Source organism: Ptychodera flava, chromosome 8, assembly GCF_041260155.1.
Source record: "Ptychodera flava strain L36383 chromosome 8, AS_Pfla_20210202, whole genome shotgun sequence".
NCBI lineage: Eukaryota > Metazoa > Hemichordata > Enteropneusta > Ptychoderidae > Ptychodera > Ptychodera flava.
This window is the reverse complement of record NC_091935.1, coordinates 364,243-379,172: the sequence shown is the minus strand read 5'-3', so window position 1 is coordinate 379,172 and position 14,930 is coordinate 364,243. Positions and strand designations below refer to the sequence as shown.

The window sequence follows — 14,930 nt, the reverse complement described above, 5'->3', positions numbered from 1 at the left end:
TGTAACATAGGAAATTAACATGTCTGACAGGTGGTATGATGAGACCATCTTAGTTGCTGATAACTTTACCTTGACAAGTGTACAATTTTTAGCACCTTTAAACATCGAATTCTTATTCAATTTACTCCTGAATTTTAAACATGATCAATAATTTTGGAACATAGTTTTAGCCAATAATCCTTAAATTAAATTCTAAGTTTCAAATTGTTCAGAAACTGATAAAATGCAGAAGCCTTTCGTAAATAATGTCTGAGCACACAAATCAAGGGGAATTGTGGGTAGTCTCACTTACTGTGGCATGCTTTAAAATGAAATAAATATGAGGGTAAAATACTCATTCTATCACATTTAGTAAGGAAATAACAATGCATACACCAAAGATGCGTCCACCAGCATAAATGGTATGGACAAGTGGTATAGATTATAGAAATGCTGGTAAGTTGGTTTATAAGCAGCAGGCCTAATTGTTATGAAATGAAAAAGAATGAAATTGACAATTGTTTTCTGCGAATCACAAAACAGTTGGCATGATTAAGATGCTCTTGAGTTTGAAGTTGACCAGTAAAGAATACTCAAAACTGTCCAATTTACAAGATAGACAAAAAACTTTGTTTCATCAAGAAGTACCTTTTCTAACGAATCAGAATGATATCCATAAGAGTCTAAGAGATGTCTTGAAGTTTGTGGACTGTCAGTTAAGAAGATATTCATCATCATAATATAGATTACCAAACTGAAGAAATATAGATACATGCATGTAGAAATAAAAATCTTGATTTTGAAAGTGGAACAAGAAATTGGATTTTAATAAACAAAGCACAGATAATGGGGATGTAAATTCTTTAATTCATATAAAGGTCTGTGGATTCTGTCAGTGAATAGAGTAATAGAATATTAACCCTAAAGACTGTTGACTGGGGACACATCTAGAGTCTGTTAACTGGGGAAAAAATCTAGAGTCTGTTGACTGGGAAGACGCCTGTAAATAACCCAAATTAAGTGATCCTATCAACAGCGTGTGTTTAAGAGCCTGGTAATTGCATGATAAACATCATAATGACCATTTGATGAAATCTCAGACTATCTTAGTTTTCACAAGTGTGGGGGCTTTTATCTTTCAACAAGTTGAAACAAGATAATACAAATTTTGAAATAAATACAAGACAGTCTGATTATAGATTTGAAGTGTCCACGGTACCTGGTAAAACCAACAGGCCTTGACACAGTTTTACCAACGAGATACACTTAGTGTGTTTTAAGTCAATAAAACGCCTTGTCTGTACATGTACTTGATCTGTGAATACATGTTGTTTTGACAAGATCTGATGTTTGGAAGATAAACAGAGACACCATGGCAGGGAGATAGGGAATTCAGTTTACAACGGGAGTGATGTTTAAAATGCGCTGGTGTATGTTCCAGTACAGATATGTGTATTTTAAGTTTCAATGTCAAGTTAATTCATATGCTTTATATTTCCAGTCTTCATTTTTTTAAAAATCCTTTCAGTATTACCAGTAGCTTCTGAGTGAGTTTGAAGTGCTCATTCCAGATGGAGCTGATCTTATCCAACTCTTTTAGGACAAGAAAACTCAATGGCAATAGAATTTCAATTCATTTGACCCTTTTCCTGCAAAGTCCATATTTCACCAACAGGTCAAGAAGGTTAAAATTAATGAAACACAACGTATTCCATATGATGTATTTTAACATAATACTGTACATTTGAAGGCTGTTGAAAACATAATACTGTAAAGTTGATGTTTTTTGGACAAAAGATGCTATAACATACCAAGCCAAGTGGGTGAAAATACATCATGTTTTGGCTCAATACCACTTTTTACTGACTTGGCTGATGGGGAAGTGATAGTTATTACTGTCTGGCAGGAAAAGGGTTAAAGGCTGTATTGGGGCTCAGATTTTCTTACCAGGAAATTTACTTACTAGATTACAATGTCAATGGAAAACGAAAGGCTATGACACCTCCTTAATCCTCTTACAAACTAGGATAAACTTGATCCCTGGGATTGAACCTCCTACCATTGAGAGAACAAAAAATATTGAGGGAACAAGTTCTGAAGGACAAGTTCTGAAGGAAGAAACATTTCTATAATGAAATCAAATTGAGTGTATGTAACAAAGACACATAATTAACATATTGGACAAGGATTGTACATGATTTATTGCATATGTCATGTGAACTTGTCAAATCACACATTTACATCAAATTGCCATGAATTATAATCTAAGTATGGCAGAAGATGTTTGTTTTTCATTAATAAAACAATAATACAACAGTTTTTTTCAATATCTAGAATCAACATTATTGCTCTACTTGTGATTGTATCCATCTGGCACCAACACTGTCACTTTACTAGTTACAAAGATGAATCAGTAGCTGTGACATGTTTTCCATTCCTTGTTTATTCAAATGATCAAAATGGAAATTGTGAGCCTTCGATATAAAAATGTAAAAAGAAGAGAAGAAACAAATTGACTTGATATCTTTATACCCACCACTGCAAATCTACGGTATTGTTAAGATATGGTGAATACTAACATAAACTGCCAAATTTTTCAATGAAAATAATTTTGGATTGCACATTCAGGTTAATACATATTTTGGCAGTGTTCATTGTCAAATGTACTCTAAGAATATTACCTCATTAACCTTAAAACAATAATACAGTTGCATGTTGACATTCCGTAATAAAATAATCTCATGAATAATTTATGAGTTGTGAACAAACAGCTTGCCACATGATACCGGTAAATTAAAATTGACAAAGACATTTCAAATGGAAGGTAACTTACTTTTCTTGAGATAGTTGTCACAATATAGGTTTATGAACCTCAATTTGTTCTACTTTAAGGAGTTAATCTTTTCCTTAATAATGCAAACTAACAAGAAAAACATAAGATGTGCGTATTTGGAGTTGAAAATGTAAACACTGCGACTTGATTCTGTCTAAAAAGTTTTGACATCAGAGGTTGCAATGGCATATTTTAATTCTGAAGCTATCACTTTCTTGGACAAACATTACCTTATTTGGAAGTACAGTAACTTGATAGCTGAACATTGTAAAGCTTTATATCAGAAATATACTATTTTCAGTCTGTTCAGAAAATTCATTTTCAAAATTTCATCAAATTTGATTTTTCAATCTCTTCAAAAATGAAAATATGAAAGTTGTTTTTGTAGGCCTTTTTTGTTTTCATCAGGGAGATGAATTAACAGAAAATAGAACAGCCTTTTGCAGTGATATCAATTTCATTTTATAAAAATACTGGGCAATCTGTCAAAAGTATATGCCACAGTGAATTGAAAACTTTGCCTCAACCCTTAAACCTTCATTACGACACCTTTATGTGGTATCGTTGCATAATGCATGGATTTTCTTGGTCTCAATGAAGTTTCACTTTGGACTTCCTGCCTTCAAAAAACACAAATGCCAAAGTGAGAGGATAGAAATGTGAGAAACAGTGGCTTCTAAAGTCAGACCCTGTATCTAAAATGTTATCAAAGTTTATTATAACACACCTCATCCACAGTCTGTATTTTAATTCGCCAATTGATAGTCACATGGGATACGTTCTTTTTGCGCTGATCCACGTAAACGATGTCATCAGGCATCATTTTTTTTTAACTGTTGCCTGCCAGGCATCAGTTCCGAAAAATGATGCCCGCTGACGTCAAAAACGACATTGACGCATGACGCATGACATTGACTGAAATGTAAACAAAGATGTTGTCTGCGGCCGATCCGAACGATAGTCAAGAAATTTCTAGGTTTATCCTACTTTTTGAAGAAGAACTGAATGCTCTGGTTTCCAACAAGGACTCGAAACGGACGAAAATTATAATCAAAGGTGCATTGAATGTTTTGCAGAAGTACTGCGATCCTGTTGGGAAAAACTTTTTCTTACTGAACCAGTGCAACATATTACATGCGACAAGTTTTGTGTATTGTACGTTCTTATGCATGACTGCGGATGAGGTGTGTTATAAAACACATATTGACTGGCCATGAGGACAACACCATATGTCTTTAATCCCTCGGGCCTGTGAGTCACCCCCAAAAATGAACTATTTCCCGAGGCTGAAGGCCGAGGGAAACTCCGTTTTGGGGGGTGTCTCACAGTCCCTCGGAGTACAGACGTATGCTGTTGCCCACATGGCCAGTCAATATGTCATACTATTTCACACTCAGTTATGAGACACTCCATTCAAATAAAAAATGTGTCGGGCTGATTGACATATTCATTCATAGGAACAGAATTGTGAGAGTTATCAATTATTTAACATTTACAAAATGACTGAGATGTAAACTGAATTTGTTGTTCAAGATGATGCAAGCTGATCAAAGTGGTACATCATAATGCATTTTGAACTCTGTAACAGTGACTGTGATTATAGAGCCATTTTGAACTCTTTTACAGTGACTATGACTATGGAGCAAAGTTGTCCTTGTTTAATGAAGTAAACAGAAAGTCATTAGAACAAGAGCATTGGACACAATGTTAACACTTTGGCCCATACAAAGTTGTATGAAAACACATTTTACATTAACAAAGTAGAATGAAGACTTGATTTGATAATACAAGTACATTACAATGGTATGTAGAGCAGAGTTCAAGTATCATGCTCATTGTCATGGGTTTTGCAAATGATGACAGACAACAGTGATCCTTGAGGGCATTTGATCTTTGTACGATTATTGAGTGTCTGTGGTATCATGGCTTGTGGCACTTAGGGTTTGAAAATGAACGTCGATGATATCTCCATCCTTCATGCCATAGAAATCAGCACTATGCTCATAGAATACTAGTTCACCCTCGTACATGAAGCGCAGAGCATGCAGCTTGTGTCCTGTTCTCAGACAATACTCCTTGCATATGGCTTTGAGAGATGTCTTTCGGTTGAGTTTGTAGCAGAAAAGTTCTCCTTCTGGTGAACTGATGAATACTGTGACATTTTGACTTTTGGCTTTTTTGGGCATTGGAAAATCAATCAACCTGTAATGAAATATAAGAAATGAAATATGATCAACGTGGAATCAATGAATAGCACGCATGATACCAATAGTGTTAAAACTACACAAAAGAAGTTTTCTCAGGCAATATCCTGTTTCCAGTCATTGTTCAAATGTTTTCTCAGCTTACCATTGCTATCAAGGTTTACTAAAACCACTACAAGTTGATCTGTGTGAAGTGCTTGGACCATTCTGCATATGTTCAGACACAACTACAACATTTTGAAAATTTGCAATTTCTTCAATGTGTACTACATTTTAGAAAAGAAAGACAATGGATATGGCCCTTGGATATCAGCATGTACATCAACCCTTCAGTATATCAATGTGATAATAATCCAATTTAGATAAGACAGGAAGACTGGTCAGAACATGAGCTAAACATGCATATTGTGTATCAGTGTGCAGAAAAATCAAGATAAATGAGTTTGAAACATGCACAGAAAAAACCACCTCATTATGACAGGGATTTTCAGAATAGTAGTTAGTTGTAAAGATAACATGATATGTTCAAATTCAATCTGAATACAAACTGCCACATAGGCTGCAAATCACGGCCCCTCCACATTGATATTTTGTTATTCACTACCATAAACTCAATCATAAATAATGTGGCAGATCACCAATACTGTTAGTGTATAAAGAAGTGAGAACAACTGGCTATTCTTGATTGGGTGGGAAAACTTGCTCTGTAACATGTGTGACAAGCTGAAAACAGTTTTAGGTGCAAGAGTAACAATAATCCACTAATTATAGCGCAACATCTTGTGCATTGCTATTGTGAAATAACAATATCAATGTGATTGTAAAGTCTACGAGACAATACAATGATGTCACTGATTTATAATTAAAATTCAGATAATGCAGAGAATCATGACATGAGGATACTACATGTATGCAGAATATGGAACACCAGCTGAGTCATAATATTGTGTTCCTTTTAAATGGCTCAAATTACTGATTAAAATTTCTTGATTTTTTCTTGGTTCTTATAATCAATGGAGAGTGTTGTCAATGGTTGAAAACTATGATCTTTGATTTTCTTTGCTGGTTTGGTTTTTGCAAAGAATTATCACAAGCATAACATTCTGAAAACTTGGGAATAGCTGATAACTACACAAAATCAAATATAGCACGGCTGCTAATTTGAAGTATTGCCACTCCATCTGTCATACAGAAGGGAAAACTGTTTGCTACATCTGAACTTATGAATCCTTAGACAAACACACATGTGGTAGAACATGTAATAGCGTTTGACACAAAGCTTGGGGATAAACTTTGATCTAAGTACAATAACACTGCACATACAACTTCAATCACACATTAAAAGTTTCCACAACAGACTCTGAATCTGAGAAACAGTTTGTCGGGGATTTAGAAATCAAGAAATAATTAATTTTGGGTGTTTAGAATAGAGAGAAAAGCTGTGAGAATATAGTTACAGTTCAGGACCAACAGATGTTACAACAACTACGGTACCAGGAGGTAGCCTGGTATGATGTTTGAATAAAACTGGCAGTTAGATTCTATCCATTGATGGTATTGACACACACTATAGATCATACATCAATGATTAACATAGAACAAGGGACATGCAGTTTTCCCGCAGTCACACTGCCCTCATGAGGTGCTGCTTCATGATGGTGGTAGCGGCCACGATGTTGAATACACGCTAATTTTCTATGGTTGATATCACAAGTGTAGGTATTTCTTTAATGTGTTGACTAATTAGGCGGAGATGTTTAGCACAACGAAATACAATTCTTCTAGAAACTCATTTAGCACAAAACGCAGAGGTGAGAAGTATTGTTTTATGTGGCAAAAAGTACAGCCCTTATTATAAAATTCATCAAAGATAATTTTTTCTAATTGCTGTTGCTTAATATTTGTGAATAGAAAAAGGAAAAGGAAAGATAAGATTAGTATTGGAAACCTACATGGTATTCTCTAACTATTCTACAGCCAATATCCATAGGTTTGATAATGAGTGTCTTCATTATCGTAAATCATGGACGGTGGATGATAATCAGTGCCTTGACTTTGACTTATTAAGGTCAATACAGACCTTGTCTTGTCGGAGCCACTACCACTGCCAATACTACAGGTCGCTCTCCGGCTTGTGCTGCATGTACTAGCTGAGATGTCTGTTTCGTAGCCACCCTCACTGTCAGCATGCGATCTCTTGGTACCAGAGCGGTTCTTTTCTAATTGGCATTGAACTACCAGGAGAGAATAAAGACAAAACTGTAACTCTATACTTGACTATAAAAGTCAGTAAGTGTATCAAATAAATATGTAATTCAAACCAAGCAATACAATCACATTTCCATTGGCTGTTTTTTTCTTCTTAATTTTTTAATTTCAGAAATCAATAACAGTCTTCCCCAAATGAAAATGTTAAAAGGACTCAACGCTGAAATCCTTGAAGCAACAGCGCATTAGTAACATCATACTGTACAAGTTAGACTTCTATGATTATTATCGATAAATGTTAGCGTAAAGTTTTATTTTTTGAGGACCATTTTTGAAATTTTACAGAAATCTCTGTCTAACCGCCATATCAAAATATATGATAATCTGATCCTGATGATTTTGACGAACGAATCACTCTACTCTACTGCAGAAACTGATAACTTATGTATGAAATTTTGTCTGCAGCCAAGACAAAACGCAAGACAAAACGCTCGTTATTTTCTACACTTGTGCGCTTTGTTCAAATGCTGGTGCAAAGTTGACGATGTTGCCTGCGAATGCTTACGGTGCTAAGGAATGGATGCGCTCTCACCCGTGCTTCAGCGTCGCAAGAAAATTTTGAGAGCTATTTGGGTATTTGGGCCTATTATTATTTGTACCAGAAACGTTTAAGAATGAGGCGACAGCCCAAGCAAGTACGAATGCAATTGCGTTACATCATGACAATAGGCTGCACTGAATGAAGAGGCTTACCAATGGCAATGTTATAAACATTGTTGAATAATGTTGCAAAACAACGCCTGTTTAAAATACCCACCTTCGATTTCGTAGAGTTCGCTTTGATCCACAAGTAAAGGGTAGTATTCAGTCCAGTCCATTTGACACTGTATAGGGAATTCTTTTCCCCGTCTTCCGTTTGTCCGAAACAAACTCACTTTGACGCTTTTGTGTTCAATTTTGTTTACTCCATGTTTGATAGCGCTTGATTCTATCCTCCTCGTTAACATCTGTTTGAAGTCCTTAAATTTGGAACAGTCTGTCATTTGATCGCTCGGCAGGCAGATCATAAAATTCCAGGACTTAAAGGAATTGTTTTCTCCTTGTTTGTGAAGGTTGGCGCGACAATCTATCACCACTTTCGCAGTTTCTTTCCCCTTCCGATTTGAATCTTCCGCCATTGTTGATGTCCAAATGGCTTCAACTCGATATATTGTGCCTGTTGAGCTGACAACCCTGTTTATGCGCCAGCGGAGAAGATTGGTAGATGTGAAAAAGTGCGGACGAATCAAGGATATGCAACTTTTTTGGTCAACTGAACCCTTGTGAACGATGAACTATTCTAAGCAATGAAGCATCAATGCATGTTGACGATCTATCAATATGAAATGTAAGCACAATTGACCACTACACATGTATTCTTGGTTCGAGGCTAATTTGAAGTGTGCGCTTTGCGGGGTCAGCCAATCAGGGTCTTTGTAACAGGAGGCATGCGTCGTACCAAGATAAATTTGGAAGGTGTGCTGGTAGGTTAATGTACCGTGGGTCAACTGGCTTGCTAGGACTGTAGCCTGTAGAGGGAAAATAGCCACTTGTTATTCTTCGAATGAACGTTTTTGAACAAGGTAAGCTCGTATGAAGTAAATAGTAAGAACTATATATTTATATCATTCTGATTCATTGCCGATATAAGTAGCGAAGTGTAAACTGTCTGTGTTCCATATGAAACCTGACCCTACTCAGAGAATGTTATTCGGCGCGACTGTACTTACGAACAGTTTTAGTCGTCGAGAGCCCATGTATCGTAACAACACTTCACTGGTGCACGGTGTGATGGATGTGAACGAATTACCTAGCCGTGGTCGGAGATAGTCTTATTTGAAGAGAATTCTGACGTTTCCATGGTCAAATCATTTCAATTGCGTCCGAAAATTAACCGTCAAAATCAGCATCGCAGACGTGCACTGATACGTCACGCACGTCGTCGCAAAACTGTGTACAGTGTAAGAAGGAAAATTGATACCTCAAAATAATATATTGATTCGCACTCAAGTTATTTGCATGTTCGGTATTAATGTATTTGCCGACGAGTCACTGCAATAACGGTTCGCCGGAACCGATATAGTTTATTATGGTAACGTTGAATTGCACCCATTTGACAGATGTCTGCTGTGATAGTGAGTGAATACAGTCTACCTCAGTACCTGTCCTAACAAGTCCACTGCTTTCGTCCCAATGGAATAAAATGTACATGTTTTGTAATATCGTCATTGAATTTTCTGCCAGCTTAGTCCCATACTGTGTAATAAATACAGTTTCGTTGTTCCGTTCATGGATTAGCGAGGGGGTAATCTTTAGCGGCCTTTTCGCCGGTAATCTGCTTTTTACGTCCAAGTTTTACCGAACAGCTGTTCACAACAGTAAAGCGGATGATTCATACGAACATCCTGACCACTCGCTAGTCACACCACACCAAAACAGACACAGACAAACAGTTGTCGACACGCATCACGTTTTGAATGACGTCATGGTTACATTTTGCTTTGCCTGTTTGAATCATTTGCTTCGAGGAAAGGTACATGTAAATGCCTTTGAAAAACATTGTATCACTTCTCAGGCATGTAGTACTTGTACGGGTCAGAAAATTGAGAGATCAAGGATGATTTTGACCAGATCATGATTGATACATATCATACATCATACATGTACAATTCTAGTTTTTATATAGCTAACAAGAGTCAGGCTTAGTGAAAATATTCACCTGTGATAAAAATCCACGAGATAAATTTACACTTGTGGTAAATTTTTACCTCCTTGAATGCTTGTAATAGGAAATGCAGACAAACTGTGCTCATGAAGTTTCCCAATATCTTCAGGGGATTAACTGCAAGATTCTACATGATGATAACGTTCATAAATGCATTAATAACAATTTTCTTTTAATCAACTAATGTGGCACTGTTGGTAAGAGTGTTGATCCCCACAATTTGCATAAAGGAGAATGATGATTAAGATAAAACAAAATGCAGTGTAATGGATCGTGCATCCACCTGTTGTTATTATGCTGATAATGATCTGAATACTCTGAAAACATATGGCAGAAATTAAATCCAGCTGGACTGTCTTTTTTAGAATATTCCACTCACAATAGTGGAAGTTAATGGTACTAGTTAGAGGAATGCCATGTGAATTCATGGATTAGAATGTTATAACTTATATTTGGCTTAATTAATGAACCATAAAATTAGGGAGATTACATGCAAAACACAGAGTGAAAAGCATCACTCTGAAGTATTAACCGTTTGAGTGCTGTAATTTTTCCCGCCAAAATTTTGGTGCAACATTTTACTAATTTTTATGAATTTTTCTGTAAGTTTTTGATAATTTTTACCAAATGAACATCTCATTTATTGGCTACACTTTTTATCAAAATTTTAGCACAAATCGAAAAAAATACACAGGTATAAAATACATGTAGCCAGGTATATTTTATAAAGGCGACAAAAATTGACTCTGTTGCTCAAATGGTTAAAGATGAAAACAATTTACCAAATATTAATTGTATGACATTTACATTAACTTGATTAACATAGCCACTCAACAATGTAAATACTGGAAAGAAGTCATGTACGGTAATTATTTTTAGTGAAATCATGTACTAGCAAAGGTAGACACATTTTGTGTTATCTGCATTGATATCATTTGACTCAAAAGTATGTTAAATAGTTCTCAGTCAGGAATAATATGTTGTCATGACTGTACTGAAACAAAGAGCAAAACTGAAGAAGAGCAAAACTGAAGATTAGTGGACATAAGACAATTTTGTTTTAACTGTTAGTAATCTAGAAGTCCACTCATGCCATCGCTTGTTATTGTAGAACACTCTAAGGCCATCGCTTCGATATTACTCTAATGTATCAGTCAAATGCAGTTACAAGAGTAAAGATTTGAACTTTCGAAGGTATTGTCGACCTTCCGCTGTTATGTTTTTGAGAGCAGATGCTACATTGTGTTGGTTCTGGCCTTTTTGCCGATTTACACTGCTACTGTGGCTCAGCCTTCAACCACACACTTCAATACTGGGCCTTCGATCAACTATCCAAGCAATACTGCAAGCACTTGTGGACTGAATGAGACTCCAGAGTGCATGTGAATCACTATCAGTATCACATTACATGCAATTCTGTACATTAAAAAAAATATTGCAGAAAGAAATGTAGGCTGATCAATCTCAGTCTCAGTGTAATAATGGTCAACCAAAACAAGTGTGTTTTTCAATGATTAAAGGTATTCATGCTCTCAAAATAAAAATGATTTTCACAATTTATTTATTTTTTTACTGTCTGTATGCTATATATTAATTCCTGCGCATCAAACAGACCCTCTAAAATAGAACTTTTGATCTTTACTTCAAGACATGGGGTTTAGTGACCAACTATTTCAAATGTGCAGCATCAAAGAGTTAACACTTACTTCATTCTGTTATGAAATGATTAGCAATTATGGTAGAATCCAACTATTTCCAGCTGCTTTTCCAAATGTATTTTAACTTTGGTAGTACCATTCATCAACTAGTTCCTGATTGTACTGAGTAAATTTTATCATGGATACAGGTAGATTCTGTCATTTTAGTAAAAGTCAATGTAGTTGGGCTTTCGGAAATATGTTCACATTTTACCAATTTGTGGCATTGAGGAAATGGACCATCTGGTTAATTCCTTAGGCTACTTTTTTGTCTTAGATGACCCTTGATGACCAGAAAGCTTTATATTAGAATGTACCATGTGATGATTTTGTCAAAGATTATTTTCGGTGAAGTTGGCGTTACAAAGTAAGAAATGGACTCCCAGGTATATCTGTGATATTGAGCGATTACAGAGTGATTCCAGGTTGTATTATATTTTGTCATATGCTGTTGGTCATGCCAACTGCTGTACTGTACATCAATACTGGTCAAATAGATGTTTGTTTGTGTGAGGTTGAGTTTAACTTTGTAGCTGTTCCAGGAAATAATGAGTATTTCATGTCATCTTTATTTATGAGCCATTGTTATATCAATGCCTTTTTTCAGGTAGACATACATAAGCAGCTTATAGTTCAGGTGAGTTTTATCTCTATGACATGCACTCTTGTTAAAACTTAAATCTCTGTATATAGTGTTAGCACGCTTTGGCTTCCTATTTGAACTTAAAGTTGTAAATTGAAGCTACTTTGAAAATTATAGATGATTATCTTTTGTGAATGTAGTCATACCCGAATCTTATGGAGTTACTGATATTCATTGAAAATATAATTCTGTGTATCTACTGAATGTTTTTTTTTTTGATTTGCCAGTTCTAATTGCCTAATGAAGCCCTACAGCAAAATCACAGCACAGATTGGTGTCCAGGTGGTCCCATAGTATGATGTATTTTAATTTCCTCTCAAACCACAACATTACAAATTCACGTCAAACACACCTTTCAAATTTAATGCTAGTCTGTTTTGTCGTTTAAATATCATCTTGCTTTTCATGTATAATGATAATTTCATAAAAACTGACTTGTGTTAGTCTTGTAAGGCAGTTTCCACAAGTTACTGGTGTTCATTTCTAATCAAGTCTGCTTTGTTTTGAATAATTGCACTGACAGATGCAATACAGTCAATGACACTGTGAACAACATTACATGTACACAATGGTGTAAAAGTAGAATGTTGTTCAGTTATCTCAACCAATAGTATTTTATCTTGAACAGTGCATAGATAACTTGACAGTTGTTCAAAACAATAGTGGTCTGTATTCTTTTCAACCCTTTCCCCCTGTTAAAAGTATTCCACTCTGAACTGCATCATTGGAAAGCACAAGGCTGTACCAAGTTACAACTTAATGTGGGTTAATATACCTGTGTATAGGTACAGTTAAACCCCAAGACTATAGTATAAAAAACACTTATTTTCATCTTTCTGAAATCATCAAAGCAGTCAATTACTGTTTTAGTGATTCTGTTTACATTTTCTCATAAAAAAGACTGGTACTTGAACTGTAGTCATATCTTTTTGTCAAGGGTGACTTTTGTAAAGCCATTGATGGCTTAAAAATGGCTGTTTACCAAATTATCCACTTCCTCAATTTAAAGAGGAAGCATAAATGAACTTTGAGATACTATTAATGAATATTGCTGTATGGTAGATGGAAAGATTTCCAGTTCTGAGAGGTTGTAGGTTTGTTAAATTTTAAAACAGGTATTTCAGTTCTTTTGCAATCAAATATGTGACATAAAAATCAATATACAGTGGTTCAGTTCTGTGTTTCTGTGTGGTGCAGTACCAGGTGAATTTTATGTTATGGTTACCAAGTCATCTTGCTAGGATTCCCCTTGGTATATCAATGACGTCATATTAGTGGCAAGTAGAAATGGTGTCAGAGTTCTGAAACCAATCACATGTACATTCCCCAAAACCTTCTTAAAAACACTTGCAATTCATGTCTTTGCTGAATGGAATTCTAAGGCCACAGTGTTTCAAGGAGATACACAAGGACCTCAGTTGGTTGAGTCAACTTCACTTGACCTTTGAGCCAGAAACCTGTAAAGCTCTCTTTCCAGTGTAGTTGCTGGTATAATAATTGTCAACTCAATATTAGGTATTTGTTCTGAAAGAAAATTGTTCACGAAATCTCCTGTCAGACAAACACAGCCATACTTTCATAAATCATTTGATTACTCCAGGCCAACTGTTTTCTAAACACTGTAACAGACAGCTGTGTGTAGTTTTGTACTGTTGTTCCATGTAAAGCCTGTCAGTTCTGTGTCCATCAATATCTGCCCACAATTGTCCCAATGCCATGATAGATGAATGTACTTGAACAGGTTCTAATAATAATTGCTTTACTGTAAAACAGTATAGGAGAACCAGTATAAGACAGAGACAACCTCTGACAGTCAAAGAACTATCACCACTGTGCTCTCGCTGTCGCTCGTAACGTTCGTAAATTACGAACAAAAATGAAAATTTACGAAAAAAAATACATGCCCGATCGGCCATTTACGAACAATTTTTTTATTTTTGAAGCCTGATTTTCGGTCAAGATTATGAATTCCGGGGAAATACTGTCATATCTCGTCCGTCAAAAACTACTCTGCCCCTATCATCGGCGCATCGACAATGGCAATAGCTTTGGACTTTGACCTGTGCTAACATGAGCATGCGCGAAAAGGTTTCAAGATCCCCGGGTCGTGTACTCTCATACTGGTATGTCATGCATTACGGTAGTTTCGAGATACCCAAACACTCACATGCTGTCAACTTTCCGAATGGACGCGGCCGCGGTGAAGCGGATCGAGGGAAGCGGGCAGTTACAAATGCTTCAGATAGATAGTATCCTCAGCTGGGAAAGAAAGTTGGGCATAAAAACGGCACCTGATATGAAAAAATTGGAAACAATGAAACCGCCGAGAAGAGATCAAGACCAGCCGGAAAGACAGTCGAACTGCAGTCCGGACCGCCCATGGTTGAACGATGTATCGTACCGCAAAGTGGTTGTCTCTGTGCATGGAGGTACAGGTGGAAACGAGCCGGAAATCTTAGCCGGAAATCTTAGTTGTCATAGATTTGTCATTTGACGATCTGCAGATTGAATTTTTTTCAGTGAACATGCCAATTTAAATAGGTTTCCTTCAAAATATTTTACAAGAAACTGTCTCAGCAAATGTTATGAATACTGATAGTTT

General features: G+C 36.1%; 2 protein-coding genes across 5 annotated transcripts in view; one reads left to right on the top strand and one right to left on the bottom strand.

Annotated features, from left to right (window-relative positions):
• Positions 1-2,148: 2,148 nt before the first annotated feature.
• On the bottom strand, positions 2,149-9,221 carry LOC139138126 (uncharacterized). 3 transcript variants are annotated; one of them, XR_011553532.1, is made up of 4 exons: positions 8,994-9,221; positions 8,042-8,792; positions 6,969-7,250; positions 2,149-5,014 (listed from the first exon to the last, which is right to left on the bottom strand). XR_011553532.1 is itself a non-coding variant. In XM_070706354.1 (4 exons), exons 2-4 carry the CDS (start codon positions 8,400-8,402, stop codon positions 4,714-4,716), a joined length of 816 nt encoding a protein of 271 aa, XP_070562455.1. In that variant the 5' UTR covers positions 8,403-8,792; positions 8,994-9,217; the 3' UTR covers positions 2,149-4,713. The 3 variants fall into 3 exon arrangements, 2 of the variants coding, with proteins under 2 accessions (XP_070562455.1, XP_070562456.1); XM_070706354.1 differs by having other exon boundaries at positions 7,097-7,250; positions 8,994-9,217; XM_070706355.1 differs by having other exon boundaries at positions 7,097-7,250; positions 9,074-9,217.
• Positions 8,701-14,930, top strand: part of LOC139138125 (afadin- and alpha-actinin-binding protein A-like) — a 45,539-nt gene continuing 39,309 nt past the window's right edge. Inside the window, exons 1-2 of one of the 2 annotated variants that reach the window (XM_070706353.1) lie at positions 8,742-8,846; positions 12,293-12,322. The gene's annotated coding sequence lies outside the window, so the exon portion shown is untranslated. Of the gene's footprint in view, positions 8,847-12,292; positions 12,323-14,930 lie in introns of both variants that reach the window. The other variant, XM_070706352.1, reaches the window with a different exon arrangement.

Coding starts and splice junctions, on each gene's coding strand:
- LOC139138126 (XM_070706354.1), bottom strand. CDS start 8,402: ATGGCGGAAGATTCAAATCGGAAGGGGAAAGAAACTGCGAAAGTGGTG. Junction 7,251..8,041: donor CGAACTCTACGAAATCGAAG/GTGGGTATTTTA, acceptor CTCTCCTGGTAG/TTCAATGCCAATTAGAAAAG. Junction 5,015..7,096: donor AGTGGCTCCGACAAGACAAG/GTCTGTATTGAC, acceptor ATTTCATTACAG/GTTGATTGATTTTCCAATGC.